At 42.9% G+C, this 23,482-nt stretch overlaps 1 protein-coding gene across 4 annotated transcripts in view; it reads left to right on the top strand.

The window, feature by feature from the left end:
- Nucleotides 1-495: 495 nt before the first annotated feature.
- Nucleotides 496-23,482, top strand: part of ECI2 (enoyl-CoA delta isomerase 2) — a 33,584-nt gene continuing 10,597 nt past the window's right edge. Inside the window, exons 1-5 of one of the 4 annotated variants that reach the window (XM_069853581.1) lie at nt 510-596; nt 14,527-14,582; nt 15,081-15,270; nt 18,732-18,894; nt 22,410-22,508. In XM_069853581.1, coding sequence (XP_069709682.1) covers nt 18,787-18,894; nt 22,410-22,508 — 207 coding nt within the window. In that variant the 5' untranslated portion in view covers nt 510-596; nt 14,527-14,582; nt 15,081-15,270; nt 18,732-18,786. Of the gene's footprint in view, nt 597-14,526; nt 14,583-15,080; nt 15,271-17,022; nt 17,135-18,731; nt 18,895-22,409; nt 22,509-23,482 lie in introns of those variants that run through there. The other 3 variants (XM_069853580.1, XM_069853579.1, XM_069853582.1) reach the window with 3 other exon arrangements.

The raw sequence follows: 23,482 nt of genomic DNA, 5'->3' as shown, positions 1-23,482 counted from the left end.
CTCTCTACAACCTCCTTTCAGGTAGTTGTAGAGAGCAATGAGGTCTCCCCTCAGCCTCCTCTTCTCCAGGCTAAACAACCCCAGCTCTCTCAGCCGCTCCTCATAAGGCCTGTTCTCCAGCCCCCTCACCAGCTTTGTTGCTCTTCTCTGGACTCGCTCCAGAGCCTCAACATCCTTCTTGTGGTGAGGGGCCCAGAACTGAACACAGTAAATGTGGCATGGGAACAGGCATAAGATTTCTGGGGAAGTTTATACACCTGCACGTAAGCGGGAAATAGATTCCATCCCAGCTCTTGTCTCGCTGCAAGCGACTGACGGAGATGGCTCCCTCGCGTTGCCCAGGCTCATAAAGGCCGCTCGCTTTCTAGAACGCCAAAACGGGTCTTCAGAGACTTTATTCGCCGGCATTTTCGGTTCCGTCCCCTTGGCGGCTCCCGGCCGGAGCCCCCGCCCCGTCCCCGCCTCCCGCTGTGGGCGGTGCCGCGCAGGCACGGGAGGGGACGCTTTGCCGTCTCCTCCCTCTTCTCTCGGGTCATGGTGTACCCGGCCCTGGCCGCCGTCCGGGGGTGCTGCAGGCAGCCTTTCTGCGAGATAAGGTGAGCCCCGGTTGCCCGCGCCGCGTCCCTGTGCCCGGGGGCTGCGCCAGCCCCCCGACAGCCGCTGGCTCGCACCGCGGGCCTCAGCAGCGGCCCCGGCCCTGCTGCGGGAGCCACCTGTGCTCCTGCCGTGACATCCACCTGATCTCGTGCCGCGGGGGCCACCTGTGCTCCTGCCATGAGATCCAGGCGTCCTCGTGCCGCGGGAGCCATGTGCTTTTGTAGAATCATAGAGTCACCAGGTTGGAAAAGACCCACCAGATCATCAAGTCCAACCATTCCTATCGATCACTAAAACATGTCCCTCAGCACCGCATCCACCCGTCCCTTATACACCTCAAGGGAAGGTGACTCAACCACCTCCCTGGGCAGCCTGTTCCAGTGACCCTTTCCATGAAAAATTTTTTCCTAATGTCCAGCCTGAACCTCCCCTGGCAGAGCTTGAGGCCAGAGAAGAGCGACAAAGCTGGTGAAGGGCCTGGAGAACAGGCCTTATGAGGAGCAGCTGAGGGAGCTGGGGTTGTTTAGCCTGGAGAAGAGGAGACTGAGGGGAGACCTCATTGCTCTCTACAACTACCTAAAAGGAAGTTGTGGAGAGGAGGGAGCTGGCCTCTTCTCCCAAGTGACAGGGGACAGGACAAGAGGGAATGGCCTCAAGCTCCACCAGGGGAGGTTTAGCCTGAACATTAGGAAAAAATTTTTCACGGAAAGGGTCATTGGGCACTGGCAGAGGCTGCCCAGGGAGGTGGTTGAGTCACCTTCCCTGGAGGTGTTTAAGGGATGGGTGGACGAGGCGCTGAGGGGCATGGTTTAGTATTTGATAGGAATGGTTGGACTCGATGATCCGGTGGGTCTCTTCCAACCTGGTTATTCTATGATTCTATGATTCCCTTCTTGGCCACCTGGGCACACTGCTGGCTCATGTTCAGTCGGCTGTCAACCAACACCCCCAGGTCTTTCTCCTCCAGGCAGCTTTCCAGCCACGGCTTTCATGCTGTAGGAGCCAGGCTTGCTCCTGCCAGGGGAGATATATTCCCTCATGCCATGGGAGCCTCATGCCAGGGGGAGCTGGGTGCCCTCACACCGTGATGTCCTCGTGTGATGGGAGCTGGGTGCACTCCTGCCATGGAATCCATGTGCCCTCATGTCGCTGGAGCCACGTGTGCTTCTGCCACAAGATCCATGTGCTCTTGCCGCAGGAACCTCATGCTCTTGTGTCGAGGGAGCCAGATGTACACCTGCCATGGGAGCCATATTCCCACATGATGTGGGGGCCATGAGCCCTCGTGCCGCAAGAGCCAGGTGCCCTTGTGCTGTGGGGGACTCATGCTGTGGGAGCTGGATGCGCTTCTGCCATGGGAGCCACGTGCCCTCATGCTGCTGGAACCAAGTGTGCTCCTGCCATGAGATCTAGGTGCCCTCATGCCGTGGGAACTACGTGTTCTCGTGCCACGGGAGCCTCATGCTCTTGTGCTGCTGGAGCCAGGTATGCTTCTGCCATGGGAGCCGAATGCCCTTATGACACAGGGGCCACGAGCCCTTGTGCCGTGGGAGCTGGATGCACTCACACTGTCAGGGCCTGGTGCCGTGGGAGCTGGGTGTGCTCGTGCCGTGGGAGCTGGGTGTGCTCCTGCCATGGGAGCCACGTGCCCTCATGCTGATTGAACCACGTGTGCTCCGGTCATGAGATCCAGGTGCTCTTGTGCCGTGGGAGCATCGCACCCTCGTGCTGCAGAAGCCTCGTGCTGCAGAAGCCTCGTGCCGCAGAGGCCAGGTGCCCTCACACTGCAGGGGCCTCGTGCTGGGGGAACTGAGTGCACTTCTGCCATGGGAGCCACGTGCCCTCGTACCACTGTAATCGCGTGTACTCCTGCCATGAGATCCAGGCACCCTCGTGCTGTGGGAGCCTTGTGCACTCATGCTGCAGGAGTCAGGTGTGCTCCTGCTGTGGGAGCCATACGCCCTCATGATGTAGGGGCCACAAGCCCTCGTGCCATGGGAGCCTCGTGCTCTTGTGCCATGGAAGCCAGGTGTGCACCTGCCATGGGAGCATCATGCCCTCGTGCCACAGGAGCCTCGTGCCACAGGAGCCTCATGACATGAGAGCCGGGTGCCCTCATGCCATGGGATCTCGTGCCATGGGAGTTGGATGCACTCCTGCCATGGGAGCCATGTGCCCTCGTGCCACTGTAACCATGTGTGCTCCTGCCATGAGATCCAGGTGCCTTCGTGCCACGGGAGCCACATGCCTTCATGCTACGAGTGCCCTCTTGCCAGGACCCAGCCCGGAAACCAGGTCCCCTCCTGCCTGGTGCTACTTGGTGAGCTGGGTTGGCTTTCTCTGTGTGGCCCATACAGGATGAGACGTTGTGCTCATCCTAAGGTGAGGAAGATCATTTTCTGCATAGGAGAGGTACCTTTTCAGCCCTACTGCCTGCCTTTTAAGTGATGGAATGCATTGCAAGAGTGAGAAACCTGCATTTGATTCCTTCGCCAGGGCCTACACACACTTAGGATCATAGAATGTCCTGAATGAACTTGATATGCCTTGAATTTTACTCATGATTACAGATCATGGAATCATAGGATGTCCTGAGTTGGAAGGAACACACAAGGATCATTGAGTCCAACCCTCATCCCTTCTCAGGACGACCCCAACCTTCATATCATGTGTCTGAGGGCGTTGTCCAAATGCTTCTTGAATTTTGTCAGGGTTGGTGCTATGGCTGCTTCCCTGGGGAGTCTGTTCCAATGCTCCACCATCCTCTGAGTGAAGATTCTCTTCCTAATATCCAACTCAAACCTCCCCTGGCACGTGTTGCTGTCATTCCCTCGGGTCCTGTCACTGGTCGCTAGATAGAAGAGATCAGTGCCTGCTCCTCCTCTCCTTGTGAGGAAGCTGTAGACCATGATGAGGTATCTGATGAATCTCTTTTCCAGGGTGAACAGACTTACCAAAGAAATTGTGGGTTAGACTGGGGCTAAGGCATCTGAAACCATACTGAAATACGGAGAAGAATGTGTCATTCCATGTTTTCTTCCTTTTATTTTTCTCCATCTCATCAATCCTACAAAACCAGGTTAATTGTGTGTCCAACTAATTAAGGCTCCTTGCTAAGACTACTCTGTCTTTCCACACCATGATGTAATATCTCCTGCAGTATGCCTGTATTACTTATTGCTTTTAAGCTGTTTCCAAATAAAGTGTCACATGCAGTGGTGTGCACTGTGGCATCTGTGCCCCTTCCATTCTAGCTGGGCTCTGGGAAGCAGGGATGTTGGCTTGACTGGTGAGTAGACTTAGAATTGCAGGACTGACATCTTATTTTAATTGGGAATGGTTAAATTGGAAATTGCACTGTAAGATTGTTTGTGTATGAATAATAATCACAAAAGAAGTCGAATAGTAACATTCCATCTTCCTATCAAAAATAGCTTAATAAATACACTGTTAAAGAAAAGTCAGCATTAGGTGTGTTAAGTATTCTCAGTAGGCAACTTCCTAAGTAGAATAGTGAATCGGGCATCATCATTACCAATGCATTAAAGACCTGTGATACTCTGGTTGTTAATGATATGCAAATTTTACTGCTTTAATGCATGCTTTCATAAGTGAAATGCTTTTACTCAAGTATCCAATTATGTCCATTAAGCATGAGTGCATCTTGACCAGAAAATGGTAATCGTTTATGCATTAAATTGTGATATTTATCTCCCAGTTTTGTGCAAAATTATTTGGAGTATGTACAGGAACATCTTAAGATATAGGGAGAAACAAAGAGAATACAAATTGTGTTATCAACATGACTTCTGCCCTCATTTCAAAAGAAGAATGCTCTAGGCAGGCTTTCCACAGATAAATAATATTAGTTTCATATAGCTGAGTTGTTACAATGAGAAGGAGATAAAGCAATTCTAAATTGGAAAACATGCAACAGACTTGCCTGCTGGACATCATTAGGCTAGTGGAGTTGGATGTATTTGAAATGGCAGGAAATGTGAAATAAGGACATAAGACAGTATTAATACTAGGTTAGTGGTTTTAGTATATAATCAAATATAATACAGAAAAATTATGCAATTTTTCTAGTAGTGGAACACCAGACGGGTGGGCTTTATTTTCTGTATCAGCCGCATACTAGCAGAATTATATCAAAGGATCTGGCAGCCTTGCTGCACCAATGAATTTAGGGAGCTTTTTTTGCAGTCTAAACCAAAAAAAAAAAAAAGAGGTTAATCCTTCAAATGCTGGGAAAGGAAGACTCATACAAATATAAAGCCAAAATTCAATAATTCCTCTTACTTAGTTGTTTTGTTGATTTGTTTGGTTTTTTTTTTTCCTAAGCAGGACACTCCTGATTCCAGTCTCAGTGTTGTGAGTTGTACGGGTTCTTCTTATCCTGCCCACTTCTTATCCTGCCCTGTTGCAATACACAATTTTTGCAAGTTTGAATTTGTCTGAGGAGGGGAGATGGTGACACAAATGCACATTCATAGGAGTATTACTGGGTGTGTAGCCATTTGTCAGTCCTTGCATGCAACTGTTTGAGATTGGACAACTCCCTACATCTCCACTGCTATGAGTCCAGCCGTCTCTGTGTTGACAGTAGGTCAGAGCACTGACAGAAGAACATTTGCTGCTGGGAAACCTGCATCTGTGCTATCCTTGTTTCAGAGGTTTCGTTCAGACTGGTTGTAGTATGATCCTGGCACTGAATGTCTGTCAGAAGCTGGTGGACATCTCCCAGTTTTCTGTAATCTGAAGCGGATCTAACTTGCATGCACCAAGAGGGCTCTGCAGCACAAACCAGGGAACTGAGTTGGCATCAACTTAGAGACTTGCTAGTCTTTATTTAAAGGGGATTGAAAAATGTTTAATTTTCTCTTAAGCTGTTGGCTCATCCTTGCTTATGTGGCCTTATTGGTCTTTGCCTGGAATACTTCTGGCTTACAGTAAATCTGTCTTTACCACAGCATCTGCTCTTTGGCTTGGGAGGCAGCAGTCTTAAGAATTTGAGTTCACTTCCATCCTGGCTCTTGAACAGTGTCCCAAATCTCTTCTTGGCTTCCCTGCATCATCTCATGACAAGACATCTGGATGTTTACAGCCCACCCACATGGCAGTTGCTCAGGTGGTGTTAAGTCCCAGAACAATATTCAGCAGTCCTTATTCAGTCTCTGTAGCCCTTTGATATTTCTGTCTGGGAATTAATTGAACCTGCTTCCTGAATTGCTTATCCTTTACTTAATAGTGCAGTTTCATTCAATGGTCATTATATTAAGGGCCCTCTGATACATTTACGGCAAACGAGGACATTACAACCCTTGCATCTCCTCCTTTTCATGTCTTTGACTGCAGACCTTATAGCTCTTTTCTGCCTTCCCTTCCACTAAGCCAGTCTGATGTAAGGTCCTGGAAAAAGGCCCAGGGGATTTGTCTTTGCCCTGAAACTCCTACTTTGGGGATGAAAGAAGAATTGATCTCTTGCAGCTGAGCGATTATTTCTGGCTTCATCAAATGGATATGCTCTGGGGCTTCTCTCAGTGAGAAGAGGCTCAATATTCCAGGTCATTCACTGAAAATGCTTCTTTATTGCTGTTAAAGAGTCTATCAACTAGATCATGAGTTTTCATTTGCTTATTTTTATATGTGAAGAGGATGGAAACACAGTTGTACACTGCTGCATATATGCATTAAAGTTTCCTGCATTTGGGGATAATTGCGTATGTTAGCACATCCAGAGTGTGTGTGAGTCTTGCCTTGTGGAAAACCTCTTTGAAGCTACTATATTATCCTGGAGATGACCAACAAGTTTGGTATCCTTTCTTCTGTTTGTTTCTTCAAGATTTGGCCAGGAGGAGTTGATTGGCCGCAGAGGGAGTCTGCTTGTATCCCAGCAGTGGGATACAAGTCTTTACTTTTCTGTAAGTCCTATTCAGATACCTGTGGATATGGACATATAAGTGTTAGTAGCTTTGTTCAGATATTCTCATGCTGACTGAGGAAAAAGGACACTATTGCCTCTTTCCTGCTGCCAAGCCCTATTTCTGTATTGCAGCAGCTGCTTTAATTATCTTTCCTACTGTCCGCTGTCACCCCCAACCCAATCCACTTTTACAAGGAGAACTGGGTTTGTGTAGAATTGCTGTCAAGTAACATATCAGTCTATATTCTCAAAATTCTGTTTGCTAACACTCCTGAGTCTTCTGTGGGTCTGTAGCAAAACCTCTGATGCTGGCAGTAGGAGGTGCTTTTATGCCTCAAACTTTTGCCCAGATATTAGGTCTTGCCTGACTTAGATATGATTTCCCTTCTGATCTGAGTATGGCATAGGCAGCAGGTGCCCTGCAGCCTCCTGAACATCCACCCACCGATTTACCCATCCACTGGCAGTTGAATGGGAATGCATCCTGGCATGTTGACATGGAAAATGTGTCCATGTTCAGGACTGTGTTTTATCCACAGGACAAAATGCATACCCTGATCCTACACCAGAGACCCTGTGGAGTGTGCATTTTACGCCTTGTTACTATCTTACATAGGCTCTTGTGTTATGGTTTTTGAGTGTCTTACAACATGCCCCTTGATGCTGTGTCTTAGGCTGTGCTAGCTTGCCTCACTCAGTTGTTTGCTATTCGCTATCAGCCAGACAGCATTTTTTTTCTATGATGGATTTTTGTTTATCAGCTGTCCTTGGCTTACGCTGGATTCTGTATGTCTCAGGTACTCTGCTGAGCTCCTCCTGCTTGAGGTAACTGTGTTTGGGCTAGCTGTGGACCACAGATCCCTGCCAGTAAAGCAAGCAGAACACATAACTGCCTCTTTTCTTTTTCTGTCTTGGTGCGGGTGAATAAGAAGTTTAGAGAGCTGCTTGTATTTCCCTTACCTTGTATGCAGTAATAATTTTCTCTTCATCTATATTTTTTAAAAATTTAAAAATCACCTTCTTTCTTTTCTTGAAACCTTGCCCAATTTGACTTTTGCAGTAATGTTTTGCAAAATACTGATAAAATCAGCTTCTGCTAATATTGTGACTGTAAGGTAACTTTCAGAATCTTTCCAAAAGGGTCTTCATAGTACCAGTGAATAGTACCAGTGAATCTTGATTTTCTCTTTCTCTTTAAAAGCTGGGATTCTGAAACACAGCCTTTACACTGTCTTCTGAATACTGAGCCTAATTTGTCAATGGAAAATGAACAGTTAAATCTAATGGGAGGCGTTTTCTGCAAATAATGATATTATTTGCTGGAGTTATTACATTTTGTTTTCACAAGCTGTTTATCAATACAACTTAAAAGATAAAAGGGAGTGGTGAAACAATTGAACAGCTTTCCAGAAAAACATCTCAGTAAACATATGTCCTCAGTTAAGCAACCTCTTAAACCCTTTTGAACCAAAATACATGCAGCGGTTAAAATCAACAAAACAAAATCCAGAGCAGCGAGCTCACTATCGCTGTGTAATTGAGCCAAATTTGACAGTTCATAGTTAGTACCAAGCCAAGGTGTCTAGAAGTCTTGAAGGTGGATTAGGTTGGAATACAGTTTTCTGTTGTAGTTAATTTGCTTTGAAGCAGCTGTTCATTGAAATCAGTGTGACCTTGTCAGCTTTGTCTGCTTAAGTTGGTGATCACTAGGTGGTTCTGTAGCAGCTTTGCTGCCGACTTCAAAAGAATCTAGTAGTAAGAATGCAAATAAGGTGGTGGTTTGAACACACTAGGCTTGAACTGTCATTCTCCACAAAGTGGGCTCTCAAGTAGCTCCCACTTGACATGAAGAACCACAGTCTCTTTCTGCCCTGGCTTTTTAAGACTTCTCCCCCTATCAGAAGTTAGTTATAAGTTTCTTGAGGGGAATATAAGTACATTTTCAAATGTTTCAGATATTTTTTTAATTTAATATGGTACTAGGAATTAATTTTGAGATTTTGTTAGGGTAGAAGATGCTGTCTTTGAATAGTACCATTCTAAGAAACTACGTATTTCTCTCTGCCTTGGTACTTCTCCACCTGTGCAATCATGTTCTGTCTGCAACTGTGATCTAGTGAAGACAGCAAGCAAGCTATACTTCATCCCCGCATAGCAGTCCTCCTTAGGGTGGAAATTGGTCTATTTATTTCTGGCAAAATTTTTGATTCATTGCACATATGAAGAAATGAAAAATACTTTACTATCAGGAATTCAGAATTCATAGTGTAAAACATGATGTTCTACCTGGACTTGATATGCAGTCTTAATTCTCTGTAATAAACCTTGTTTACAAGTAACTTCCAGTTGTAGTATTGCCAGAGTGGACCCCAAAGGTTTCACTGGTAATTATCTTTGTTAAACGTATACAGAAGATTGAAACAGTTATATTGGTCTCTTCTTATTTCCACTTCATTGTTGTATTCAGCATAGGAATAGTTGTGGGGTTTTTTTTCCTGTTTTCTGATTGTTCTGTTTTAAAAGGATAATTTAAACATTGATCAGGGTGAAATAATCAGCCTAGAATGTTTCTTCATTATTCTGATGTAGGAAATGATTGAGCCCTTCTATTGTGACAAGTCCACTGATTAGAGCAAGCATTTTTCAAGTTCCCTTGAAGTTCATTATAATAAAATTTAGACTGTAATCAGTAAATTCCAGCAAAAACTGTGAGGTAGGATTTTAAAGGTCTTATTAACAGAGAAACAGAAATCATTGCCAAGTAATGCAGTACTAGATACTCCACCAGAAAAGAGGAAGCAGATGCACTCTTGGAGTGGGTTCTGGGAGGCTTCTTTCTTCCATCAAAACTCAGGCCTAAATCATTGAATAAGTGGTGCTATTTGTTTGGCCTTGGAGAGGTCTGGCGGTGATTAACACATAACAAATTTGTAATTTGCCAACATCCTGGTTTTTAAATTATCCTAATGGTTGTTTATCACCAAAAGCAATGATATGAAAGAAAATATCACTTTTAAAATTGACAGAATATTTATTTTATCAGCTTTTGCTTTTAATATGAGCAGCATTAAGTAGTGTAGGTTAGGCAGGCACAAGAAGGAGACTATAGGCACTATCAGTGAACTAACTGACTCTTCATGTTGACCTGAACACCTACAGAAAGGACAGCAGCACTAGATAGCAGTAAATTCAGACAAACTTCACTTGTGCTGAAATCCAAAGAGAACTTGTGTAATGTTTCGTTATGTTGTTGTTTTGCAGTGTGTATGAAAGCTACATTTTTTTCTGATAACATGAAGTACTTCAGTGGAAACTTCTGTGATCCAGTCAGTGAATGAAGTCTGTTTTAATTGAAGAATAGGTGGAAATTATCACTGTGTTGTTTTAGAAAGTAAACACAACTTTGCCCTCAGTGCTATCTGGCCACATTGTTCATAGTAGTTCTGACTGTGGTGGAGCAAAACCATGTTTAAAGCCAAACAAATCAACCCCTCTATGAACAAAATAAAAAAAAAATCCTCTTCTCTGAACATGGCAGAGTCCTTTTAACCTGCTTACAAAACTGTTGTCTTCTATTGGCAACTGACTCCCCAGAGAGAAAGGTATTTTCCTCATCTCTCTTCTTTTTCACCTCCCAACCTGGTTCCACCCTCCCCCTCTCTTCTTTCCCCCTAGTGATCTTATTGCTCTGCCAAAAGTAATGTTAGGTTGGAGACAGAAGCCGCACAAGAGTTGTCCCTTCTATGTCCTGATGTAATTCTTGACACTTCACATACTTTATCTTTAGCATGAGTAGCTTGCAGGTGAACCTCTTCGTGGCAGAGAGCATCTGCACCTGCCCTTCATCCCTGCCTGATCTATGATTGAGCAATGGCAGAGGGGGGAACTTTGCTTTCCGCAAGTGTTATGAGTTTAAGGAGTTCATGGCGTACTTCGGTTTGTGAAAGATCTTTACTAATTTAGACAGTCGGTAGTTTGGGGGATTTTTTTTTCCTGTCGTGGTCCTGCAGATTGATGATTATGATTGGAGTTCTTGGCTACAAAGACTGAACGTGTACATTCTTCTCAGCACTGGTTTTGTCCTTGAATGTAGATTGACTTACAGAGTGAGCCTGCCAGCTGAGAATTTAAAGTCACATTTCTATAGCAAATTTAGTCTTCCTATTTTCTGAGTGTCCTACAACAGATGATGCCAATTCCTCACTTGAAACAGACTCTGAAGGCTTTCGTATGAAGGCAAGAAGAGCTACAGCTTCAAAGTCTAGTCTAGAGATGAACTGTTAAAGTTAGTGGGCCACTTGTGTGACTTCACTTGACCCACTTCAATATAACTGGCAGGTTAAATGCGTTTGTTTTTCACAGAATCACAGACCAGTTGAGGTGGGCGGGGACCTTTGGAGGACATCTGGTCCAGCCTCCCTGCTCAAGCAAGGCCACGTAGAGCCCAGGACCATATCTGGACAGCTATTTAACATCTCCAAGGATCGAGACTTTACCATCTCCCTTGGGCAACCTGTGCTAGTGCTCAGTCACCCTCACAGTAAAAGTGTGTTTCCTCATGTTCGAAAGGAGTCTCCTGTGTTTCAGTTTTTGCCCATTGCCTCTGGATCTGTCACCAGGCACCACTGAGAAAAGCCTAGCTTGGTCCTCTTTACACCCTCCCTTTGGGTAGTTAAACATATTAATAAGATCCCCCTGAGCCTGCTCATTTGTAGGCTGAATGGTCCCAGCTCTCTCAGCCTCTCTTCATATGTGAGATGTTCCAGTCCTTTAATCATCTTTGTGGCCCTTCGCTGGTCTCTTTCCAGTATGTCTGTATCTCTCTTGTACTGCGGAGCTCAGGACTGAACACAGTAATCCAGGTGTGGCCTCATCAGTGCTGACCAGAGAGGATTCCTTTCTTAATTGGGAATAAAAGTTATTTCCTGAGGATTAGGTTAATTGTGTTGTAAGGATTCTTTGGTGACCCTTTGGCCCTCCAAAATTGTGTCTACTGTTTTTTTAGTAAGGTGCTCTCATAATATTTATTCAGAAAATAAGGTATAGGAGGTTTATAACTTGTAGAATGCACAATAATTCTTGTATTATTTGGTCCTTAGAAGCCAAACAGTAAAATAGATTACAATCTGCTGTCATTGTATATCATGATAAATGTGCTTACTACTTCAAAAATATCAGTATAGCAAGCTTTCCTGAAACAGGAGAATCTTTCTGGTTGCTTTTGTGTTGTTTTCCTTAATTGCCAATAAGGTGCCAGATAAAACACACTTTTATTCTGGAGAAGAACTTCCAAGTTGAGTCGTCAGCCACTTCCCCAGAGCAGTAGTTCTTTGTAATCTCTTCAGTGACAGCAGAAGCCAATATGACTCTGCACATGTTGCATCTGCGAACTGCCACGATCCACCGTGAGCCTCTGACCTCTGTCTTGGGAGCTGCAGATATAGGCGCAGCCTTCTAAATGCTATGAAATAAGCTTTTTTACACTGTCTTAGTAAGGCATGACTGGAAGACCTTTGAAAGGTGTATGACTTTCATTTCTAAAAGTGACAAACAATGCTTTATTTTGTACGCAAGGCTTAATAGTGCATCACATTTACGGGCTCAATCTTTCTCTGATGAAGAGCAACGCATATTACAGAGGATATCTAAGGAGAAAGTTATCAGTTGGAAATTGATAAAATCTTTCAACAATGTTGTTACTTGTAGAGCGCTGTAAATTAAGCTGTGACAGAAGTGTACTTGCAAGAATTTCATGTATGCAAGAAGTTTAGTGGTAAACCCAAGTCAAGTAAATTGGCCCAGGTCTTTATAGGACACCTGTGAATTTGTCTCGTTGTGGGCACTGGAAATACTGCCAAACCCAAAAGAAGTGTGCTACTTCGTGTTTAGACCAAATTTGTTGAATTCTAAATTATCTGAAAGAATTGCGGATAAGGATAGTATAACCTATTGAAAAATACTGCTTCATTATTTTCATATAGCTTGTTCAGTATTCTTTGTGTCCATACTTGTTGTATCTAGATGTCATGGATTCAGGAGAGAAAGTAAGCTTTAGACAAATCGTCTTCATTCACTGGTTCAGCTGAACCAGCAGGAGTGTTGGTGGGGTTTCTAATGTGAATGGTGGCTTCAGCACCTGGTTGTATCCTTGTCAGAAACCCCCCTGGGCCAAAAGCCATTAACATCAAAGTGTACGCTTTCTTGCTCTCCTTGAAGCAAGATCTGCTTCCAGAAGCCAAAAGAAAGGCTTTTTCTGTTCTCCATTAGCAGCAAAATGATTTTGAGTATTTCTTTGTAACTGTTTTTTTAAGGTCACTTTGGATAAGGATGCATGAAGAACCTACGTGAGTTTCTTGCTCTCCAAATACTACAATAATCTTTAAATGATTCTTGGTAAAAGTCATATGTATGAGTACCACAGCTCTGTTTTTGTGCTAACGTTCTTTTTTATAACTTCCAAACGTGTTTCAGAGGCTATCTACCTGTAAATCTTCCCTCTTGTGGAAATGTCTTACAGGCACTGAAGATGTGCATGATATTCTCTCAGGCCTTAGTCATTTACCATGTCTAGTTAACATAAGTCTGCTGAGCTTTCAGAGATTTCAAATGATGCCATTTTCCCTCCCAGCAGCTGTGAAGAGAGGATATTAACTGTGCCTTTTTAGAGCACAAAAAGCAGCCGATTTCACATCTCAGTGAATGGTAGTTTAGATCTTTAATTCTTAGCTCTTCTTTAATATTTAAAAAAAAAAAAAGCCTGTCAGGCACAGCTGAGCCAGTTACACTAAACAACAGTGATTCAGCACTTCAATTTGCCAACAGACACATCATTATCTTCTAGTTTTTATATGTCAAAACAGTGTAGGAGTGTAAAATAGGGAAAGATGATAAGGATTTGTACACCAAACTTGCATTTAGAATGACTGTTGAAATGTTCTAATGTAAAGGAGGAAATAATTTGACTTCCATTTATTTCTGTTTATTGAAGCAGCTGTAAGTGAATTGGTTATAAAGTATTTGCACTGATCTTTTCAGCTCGCTATATAAATTGGAAACGCTAGAAGCATTCCTATTACCTGAGAGCCATGCATTTTAGTTACTCCATACTAGCTACAGTATATTGTGGCGCTGCCAGGGACTGTGCTGGTACAACAAGGAGAAAGAGTTATTTTCTTAGGTTTTTAGGAAGTCTGGAATTCTGGCTATTGAGTCATCAACACCTCCATCTTACCATGATTAATAGAATTTTGTATTCCCCCAAGTGAACCAAATGCTTTGATTTCTAGAGGATAACTTTGGTGATGTTCTTAGGTTACTAGTTTTACTAAGGTCACGTGCTTATTACGATAGGTGTTGGCAGGAGCCTGGTGAACAGTAGTGTTGCTTCACCAAACACACCTATGCATTAAGTGTTGCTGCACGAAGAAATAAAATTACTCTGGTTGCTAAGATGTTGTAAACTTACTGCTAACTTGCTGCAACCTACTAAGTGGTGCATTTAAGCAGGTGATAGCAATGAAGGACTCAGCAGAGCAAGCCTGTGAACTTTTTTGGGGAAAGATGAACAGAAATATTGCCACTTTATGATGCTGTAATAACTAGGTTTGTGTGAAATGTCAAGGAGCACTTAGCATGCCGCTCACTGTTCTGCATGAGGAACGTATGGAATGAGCAGTGCAGAAAGATGACAGATCATGGCGAAGTAGAGATGTTGCAAGCTTTATCTGAAGTATTACACATAATGTGCAAAAGATATCCACATCTTCTCTTAAATATATGTTCCAGGATTCATCCAAGTGACAACTTAATGTACTGCTTATTTCTGTCTGATAACGCTTCCTGTTCTTTTTCTTCCTTGTGTCTCTAAAGCTAGTTACAGTAATGCGAAAGGAGCATTTTCCAGTTATGCCAGAAGTTCTCAACCCACGTGTTTCTAGCACCACCCGCTGCTTTTAATCCTGATAGCATTTTTAACTGCTTTTGTCTGTGTTTTATTTCCCCAGGATCTACTAACGTTTAAAGGAAAACCTTTATTAAGTAAATGGAAGATGGAGTTCAGGTATCCATCCTTTTCTTTTGCTGAGCATGTCTGATGTTTCCTGTGCAGAGAGGTCTTTTGGCTTCTGTTTAGTCTTAATGAGGGCACTGCTAAGTTGCTTTAAAAGATGGAACGTGAACAGCCAGCATTTTAAGAATAATTGATACTTTTGACTCTATAAAAGTCCTAATGCAAATGATTGAACTACGCTGTAGTGAGAGGTCCTATCTTTAACGGGCTTTGCAGTCTTTGCTAATCATTTAAACATTAAGAAACTAGTTTCAGTGTAGTTGATTTTTAAAATCTTTTAATTAAGAGCCTTATGTTTGAAAGTTTATCAGGATAAGAGACAGTTAAGCAAAAGGTGGAGTGAATGGGATGAATGGCTGGCTTGCAAGATATCCTGAGTGACTGAAGAGCGACAGAGATATCTGAGGCACGGGAGTAAATACGAAATGATTGTCAGCCTTGATGTTTTAGGTTCAGGCAGTGATGCTCAGGGTTTATTTCTTTTTTCAGAGTGTACAACTTGTGAACTACCAAGTGAATGATCTTGCAGGAGTCTGCAGGCATTTGTCATGGACTCTAGCTGCTCTGCCAAGTTGTGACTCCACTTGCTTCTCTCTCTCTGGTGGGAGCTGACTTTTTGCCCAGCTGGGGGAGGTTGCCAGGCCCTCACCACTCTTCGGTGGGTGCCAGTACAGCAAAGGTAATTTGTAGCAGTGGGGCAGTGGCAGCTAATTGCACACAGGGTGCAGGGCAATAAAGAGGAAGCCTCATGAAAGAAATCATTTACCTTTGTTGCAGTGAGTAGATGAGAAGGGGGAATACAGAGCGGGGGGTTGATTGCCTTTCCTGTGCTTTATTTTCTGCTTAGATTGAAACAAGTACAGGTTCAACACCAGTGGTTTGTAGGTCAGGTTCCAGGCTCTCTGCCTGCCTTGTGTGGTTGCAGCAATGTCTTGCATGGTTTCAGCGAGGCTGGTAAAATGGGGCAGGGATTTGCTCAGTGTGGTTGTAAGAAGGATTCAGTGTTCACAGCAAGGGAGCAGCAGATAAATGGAGTAAGTACTCCCCATAGCGGACCACAGCAGGCTCTCCTGCTCCTCAGTCTTTGCAATTATGGCGTGAAATCACTGTGTGGTCCCAGAGATGGCAGTGCTGTTGTGTGTGCTGACAGGTGGCAAGTCCTTTCCACCTCACTCTTTATATGATCTATCTCGGGTCAAGGAGCTCTGCTCGTGCTATTGATGCATGTCCCTGAAGAACAAGGTCCTGCCCAACATGAATAAATTGTGAAATGACTCGATTTTTCCTTTGCATTCTTATCCTTCATTAGCGTCATAGAAAAAGAGTCAGCTTAGGTTTAGTGTGTTGAGAACTGCTGATCATCACTAATGTATAGTAAATGTCCTCTGAGATCAGAAGGGAGGGAGAAATAAATGAGTGGATCATTCATAGATCGTCTCCCGCAGAGAAGTGAGCCACAAACAGTGAGGAAGAATTAAAGAAAAGAGAGTTTTTCTTATAACTATACATTAATAAACAGCTAATTAGGTAAGGAGGAAAAGAAGAATGAAAAATGGAGTATTTGAAGTGGGTACATAACATATCTTACCCAAACGTTGTTGTAGCTAAGAAGGAAAACTGGCTACAACCAAACAGCAAAGGAAAGTAGCTCTGAGTTTGGCTTTACTGAAAGACTATTCCACTTTTCTCCAGCCAGAGTTTTTTTTGGTCACCTAATTTTCTCATCTTATTCTAACTTGTCTACTTTGCAACCTTAATAAGGAAGGGAACTTGTAACTTGCTAAATGCCAGAAACCCTTAACCCTGAATACCTGTGTGTGTATAACTTCAGACTGGCTGTTGTGACGTTCCTCTTTTCCCCAGGTGCCCATCCTCAATTTGTGTTAATTTATAGTCTCTATCAAATTGCATGTAGAAGAGATTCTTAAAACTTGTTTATAGTATTAACCATAACCAAGCTGAAGTCCAAATTGTCAAACATGTTTTAAACGTAAATTTCTCTTTTTTTAAACATTGAATCCACTGCAGTATAGTCACTACCTAGACTGACTAAAACAATTTGTGCCAGATACATGGATCATTTTGGAAACAGCAGCATTTAAGTAGTTTCAAAGATGGCCAGTGAAGTTGAAGGGGAAAAAACCCACAAAACCAGAAGAAACCACTAGTGGTTATTCCTATACTGTCATTTTCTTTTTCCAGTAAATGTGACTTTAAAAACATGTTTGGGGATAAGATCTGAAAGCGAGCATCATGTTCAGTGACTCCAGAACAGACTAACCAAAGCAACTCGGTATTATAAAGCTTGTATCTGTATCCATTTAGGTACACTTTTACCTGTCAAAGGGCCTTTATTGATGCCGGAGGTGAAGTCCACAAGTTGGCTAAATGGCCTTCCAGTTGGTTAAAGAATAAACTTATTAAACTCTGACACAGTCTTCTGAACACATCAATCTGAATGTTAGTTAAACTGGCAGATTGTTAACCCAGGTCTGTCTGTCTGGACTGCTGTGTTAATAAAGGCCTACAGCTGATCAGTTTAAGTAAGAAGGCTTTCTGTTCCTGCAGTCTTTTATGATAGCCTGTTGCATTTTATATTGCTCAGATAGATTTGGGTTTACTAGGATAAGATTTTGAAGTAGATACTTCTGAGGAGTTCTTTCAAAAGAAACTATTCTTTCTCTTTCTGCCTTTCAAACTCAGTAGCTGCAAAATACCAGGAACTTAGATTTTATTTATACAGAAGGGCTGTAATAGGACATAAACCCAATATATCCTCTAAGCGTTTTTACAAGACAGCTAAAACCTTCTATCTGCAATAAATGAAAGAATGATAAAATGAATTGAACACAACCAACATTCTTCATACTTTTGCCTTGCAGAACTTTTAGGCTTGCAGAAAATAAATTCTGTTGAGAAATAATAGTGAGGATGTTTTCAAAGTAGGCAGAATTTCTCTTTAAATTCTCATTAGGTGTGTATATAAAAGGAATAAGTATCATGTTAGGTATGATTTTTAAATTATGGTTCTGTAAATGAAGTGTTAACAGATTAAATTAATGTTTAAACATTTTATCAGTCTGTGTTAAGTTCTTATATGGCAGATTTCATAACCAGTCACGTCTATGATGTTCTAACATGACAGTTGTGTCTGTAAGTTAGAATGGGGAACATTGGGGGCATTCTTTTTTTTTACTAAAATAGAGAAGGAATGTTGACACATAAACTGCTAACATTTTAAATAGAGTAAAAATACTTAACGTATATTGCAATGTAACCAAAGAAAGCTGAGACAGCATGCTTTTGCCCTATTTAAACAAGCCTAAATGTTTAGACTTCTTATCTTTTGATTCCAAACTCTGGTTAAGTAGACTGGCTTTTAGGAAGCATTATATGGTTGGGTTAAGTTTGGTTCTTCGGAGTGAGGTTTGGGGTTTTGGGTTGTGGTGGGTTTTTTTTGGTAGAGACTTCTCCCAGAATATTTTTGACATCTCCTTTTTTAAAGTATCTACAGGCTGTTTTACAGCCAGTCTTTTTCCAAAGTACATTCTGAAATTAGTCTTCACTTACACTGCCCTGATTGGAGAACCAGGCTTTGATTAAAGTGTTTCTAGGTAGAAGCACGCAAACCTGAAAAGATCATGAAAAACAGGGTGCGTACTTATTTTGGTTCATAAGACATATAAAGATGTTGGTGTTGCATGCAGAGATTTAAGTCATTAATAAAATGTTGTGTTTCTTATTTGCTTATTATGGACAGGACCTGTAGGACTCTGATTTGTTCCAGAAACAGCAAAACATTAGTTTACTGCTACTGCTGTTTAGTGGTCTGTATATGATCATCTGTGATATTACTGTGTAGTTGCTTTGTCATCTGGCAGCATTAAGTCCAGCACTTTACATGCTAAGGGAGATAATATCACATTCTCCAAAAGTTAATTATGTTGCAGCTAAAGCGGAATTCTAAAGTTAATTTCTTGTGTTTTTCACTACCTTGCTTTTTGCTGTTTTAATCAGTGCAGATATAAATAATTAGTGGTTTACATTTCGTTTAAACGTATTTAAGAAGCAGCATGCTTGTTTCTCCTATAGTCTTATACAAAAACCAAGTAATGGGATTTCTTTCCCAATTACTAACAGGCGGGCACAAGCTGTTTGCATTCCAGCAATTCACCTGCACGTAACTGCAGCCACCATGCAAGTCAGCCAGGAAGATTTTGAAAAGGCTCAAGAGCAACTGAAGCTTTTGAAAAATGATCCTGGGAATGAAACTAAGTTGAAGCTCTACGCTTTGTTTAAACAGGTAGGCTTGATTTAACTTTTTTCATAAGGGGCATTTATAATCTGAGGGGATGGGCATGTAAAATATTTACCTAAAATAAGGGTTGTTCAAATGTATCATGTGTAAGCAAGCTCTTAATTCCAGACGCTCAAATTCTGTTCTTGAAATGCCAGCCCCGTAAACCCTGCCTGAATTCTGAGGGAAGCCAAACCTGTTTCATTGTATAAATTATGCTTTGAATACAAACCTATATTCAAAGAAACAGAGCCAAATAACATTAATTGTGCAATGCTTTCCATGGAATATAGCATATTTTGATGCAGCGCTGGAAAATGGCTTATGCCTAGTGAAACAAAAGTATACAACATGCTTCCTCTTAAGTTTGTTGTATCTACAGTCAGTCTGTTGAGCATATAATATAATTGTATTGATATTTGAAGGCTGATTTCTGGGGGTTTTCTTCGTCCTTTTTTTTTTTGCCTAGTTGTTGTAGTGGTTTATGTGCTAGAGATTTTTTTGGTTTTTGTCTTTTAGTTAAAGGAACTATTCCTCTACACTTTCAGTGAATGTTATTCTTTACTACAACGTGGAAGGAGACCTTTGTAGATATAGCTCAAGTCCTTAGCAGAGTATTTACTGGTATTTGGGGAAGTATTGGTGGATCAGGATTGGCTGCTGTGTCAGTACAGGCTGTGGCTTGTTATACTGAAGAAGGCAATCAATTGCTCCTTTAAATAAAAACTTAGACAACTAACTGTTCAAGGTAGTTCTACTAATTAATAATATTGAGCTCATAAATGTATTTCCTTTCCTGCCTCCCAGTTGAAATATTTCACTCCAGTAGCGTACTTTTCTTCAGGAAATCTGATTATAGAATACTTCAGGAGAGTTCAGAGTCTTGTGGTTTGACTGGTCCAACACCCTTGCTTACACTAGCACCAACTTTGAAGTAAGAACCAGCTTAATAGATCCTATGCAATGGGTTTTTTGTTCACACGGTTTAAGTCTTTAACTATCCTTTTAAGTATAGAACTTCCGCAGTTCTTGAGATAGGAGATTTTAACATGCATGGGCATTTTGGAAACTGGTGTCTCATATTATTATGAGATTATAAAATTTTCTGTTCTAGGTGAAGTGAAGAGGGTGGTTAGCAAGACGGTAACATTAAATTTCCAGAGGGCAGACTTTGATCTCTTCAGCAGGCTGGTTGGTGAAGTCTCATGGGAGATAGTACTCAAGGGCAAGGGAGCCCAGGAGGGCTGGGAGCTCTTCAAAGGGGTGGTCCTAGCAGCTCAGGAGAAAGCCATCCCCGTGGTCCGGAAAAAAAGCCGGCAGGGGAGAAAGCCAGCTTGGTTGAATAGAGAGATCTTGAGGGATATCAAGAAGAAAAGAAATGTTTATGGCCTCTGGAAGAAGGGACAGGCCTCTTGGGTGGACTACAGGAGGGAAGTGAGACTGTGTAGGGAAAAAATCAGAAGGGCTAAAGCTCAGCTAGAAATTGGATTGGCCAAGTCAGTGAAAGATAACAAAAAATCTTTCTACAAATATATAAATAATAAAAGACGGACTAGGGAGACCATACAGTCCCTATTGGACACAGAAGGAACAACAGTAACAGGGGATGAGGAAAAGGCCGAGGTACTTAATGCCTTCTTTGCCTCAGTCTTTAGTCGTAAGGAGGGTCGTTCCGTCTGTGTACAAACCCAGGAGCTAGAGGAGCATAATGAGGCTCCCATGATCCAAGAGGAGGTGGTCAGAGACTTGCTAGCCCAACTGGACAGTCACAAGTCTATGGGGCCGGACGGGATTCACCCTAGGGTACTGAAGGAGCTGGCGGATGTGCTGGCCAAACCCCTTTCCATCATCTTCCAACAGTCCTGGAAGACTGGGGAAGTCCCAGTGGACTGGAGGCTGGCTGATGTTTTGCCCATCTACAAAAAGGGCCGCAGGGAGGACCCAGGAAACTACAGGCCTGTCAGTCTGACCTCAGTGCCAGGGAAAGTCATGGAGCAGGTGATCTTGAGTGCTATCATGAAGCACATGCAAGAGAACCGGGTGATCAGGCCCAGTCAACATGGGTTCACAAAAGGCAGGTCTTGCCAGACTAACCTGATCGCCTTCTATGACAAAGTGACCCGGCTATTGGATGAGGGAAAGGCTGTGGATGTGGTCTTCCTGGACTTCAGTAAAGCCTTTGACACAGTTTCTCACAGCGTTCTGCTTGAGAAACTGTCAGCCTCTGGGCTGGACAGGCGCACACTCTCCTGGGTGGAAAACTGGTTGGATGGCCGGGCCCAGAGAGTGGTGGTAAATGGTGTGAAATCCAGCTGGAGGCCAGTGACAAGTGGGGTTCCCCAGGGCTCAGTGCTGGGTCCAGCCCTGTTCAATGTCTTCATCAATGATCTGGATGAAGGCATCGAGTGCACCCTTAGCAAGTTTGCGGACGACACTAAGCTGGGTGGAAGTGTCGATCTGCTGGAGGGTCGGGAGGCTCTGCAAAGGGATCTGAACAGGCTGGACCACTGGGCTGAGTCCAATGGCATGAGGTTTAACAAGGCCAAATGCCGGGTCCTGCACTTGGGGCACAACAACCCTATGCAGTGCTACAGACTGGGAGAAGTCTGTCTAGAAAGCTGCCTGGAGGAGAGGGACCTGGGGGTGTTGGTTGACAGCCGACTGAATATGAGCCAGCAGTGTGCCCAGGTGGCCAAGAAGGCCAATGGCATCTTGGCTTGTATCAGAAACGGCGTGACCAGCAGGTCCAGGGAGGTTATCCTCCCTCTGTACTCGGCACTGGTGAGACCGCTCCTTGAATCCTGTGTTCAGTTCTGGGCCCCTCACCAGAAGAAGGATGTTGAGGCTCTGGAGAGAGTCCAGAGAAGAGCAACAAAGCTGGTGAAAGGGCTGGAGAACAGGCCTTATGAGGAGCGGCTGAGAGAGCTGGGGTTGTTTAGCCTGGAGAAGAGGAGGCTGAGGGGTGACCTCATTGCTCTCTACAACTACCTGAAAGGACGTTGTAGAGAGGAGGGTGCTGGCCTCTTCTCCCAAGTGACAGGGGACAGGACAAGAGGGAATGGCCTCAAGCTCCACCAGGGGAGGTTTAGGCTAGACGTTAGGAAAAAATTCTTTACAGAAAGGGTCATTGGGCACTGGCAGAGGCTGCCCAGGGAGGTGGTTGAGTCACCTTCACTGGAGGTGTTTAAGGCACGGGTGGACGAGGTGCTGAGGGATATGGTTTAGTGTTTGGTAGGAACGGTTGGACTCGGTGATCCGGTGGGTCTCTTTCCAACCTGGTTATTCTGTGATTCTGTGATATTGATGAAGTGCTTCTGAAAGCCCAGCACTGGGTATTAGGAAACAGCAGACACTGAAAACTTCATGGTGTATAAACTGCCCAACCTCTAGATATTCCTTCTCTCTCAGACGAATTCTGTATCCTGACCAGATAAATATTCCTACAAGTCATCATCTTTTCTACCAAGGCACCTGAACTTTCATCAGAGATTTAAATAAGTTTTGTTTCGCTCTCTTTTCAGGCTACTGAAGGTCCCTGCAATTCTCCCAAACCAAGTATGCTGGATTTTGTCAAAAAAGCCAAGTGGGATGCATGGAATTCCCTTGGCAATTTGTCTCAGGTGACAATACCTATAATTTCACTTCATTTGTAGATTACTCTTCCTTGACATGCCTGGTCTGTAAGTGAATAGCTGATGTCTAAACATACTATATGCTAGTTTAGTCACTCTGCTTCAGAAAACAAAACATTTTGCACTGTTATACAGTCATTTCACTGCTTCAATTTTTTGGTTTTATTTTACTCTGTAAACCTAGTTCTGCATTATTACTACAAGCTTGTACCCATATAAGATATCTTACATATGTGTTGCCTTTCAAAAAATATATTGTCTTCTACACTATGTTCTGTTCTGCTCTTCCCTTTAAGAAAGATGGATTGAGCTTCTCGATTCTTACAAAAAAAAGAGCAAATTTTTGAATCCAGCATATTGATAACTTTGTTATTTTTAAAAGTCAGTCTCTTATGACACTGACAAAAAGACTAGAAAAAAGTGGTGTATTGAGAGCCTCTCTTCGTTCTTTCTCAGTATATCTTGACATCTTTAATACCTTTCTAAGCCTTTAGAGAAATCTTTACTTCAAATTAAGAGAGCAGGAAGAATACAGATGAAAAGATACATAAGCATTCTGTTTTCATGCAAACTGTACTAAGTCTGACATCACATATAGCTAGCACATTTCTTCAGTTACTATTAAATGAAAGAAACATAAGCTTTACAAACCAGCTGTGTCATTGCTGCATTTAGGCCTGATGTTCAGGAGTAGTTTCGGAGGTTGTTTGGGGATATTACATAATACAGCAAGTAGTTTTTGCATTTTTTTTATTTTAAAAGAAAACACGCATGATTTCATGAACATAACATAGTCTCATGGTGCTTTGGGGTTTTTGGGGTGTGTTTTGGTTTTTTGTTTGATTATTGTTTTGAGATGGCTCTACAGCTTCTAGGAATAGCCAAGAAATACTTAAGGAAAATAATCTACTCTTAAAATTATAGTGGAGAGGGAATAGACAATTTCATGTGCTATAGACTTA

Source organism: Phaenicophaeus curvirostris, chromosome 3, assembly GCF_032191515.1.
Source record: "Phaenicophaeus curvirostris isolate KB17595 chromosome 3, BPBGC_Pcur_1.0, whole genome shotgun sequence".
NCBI lineage: Eukaryota > Metazoa > Chordata > Aves > Cuculiformes > Cuculidae > Phaenicophaeus > Phaenicophaeus curvirostris.
Note: the sequence above shows the minus strand (reverse complement) of the source record. Positions and strands in the feature narration are given on the sequence as shown.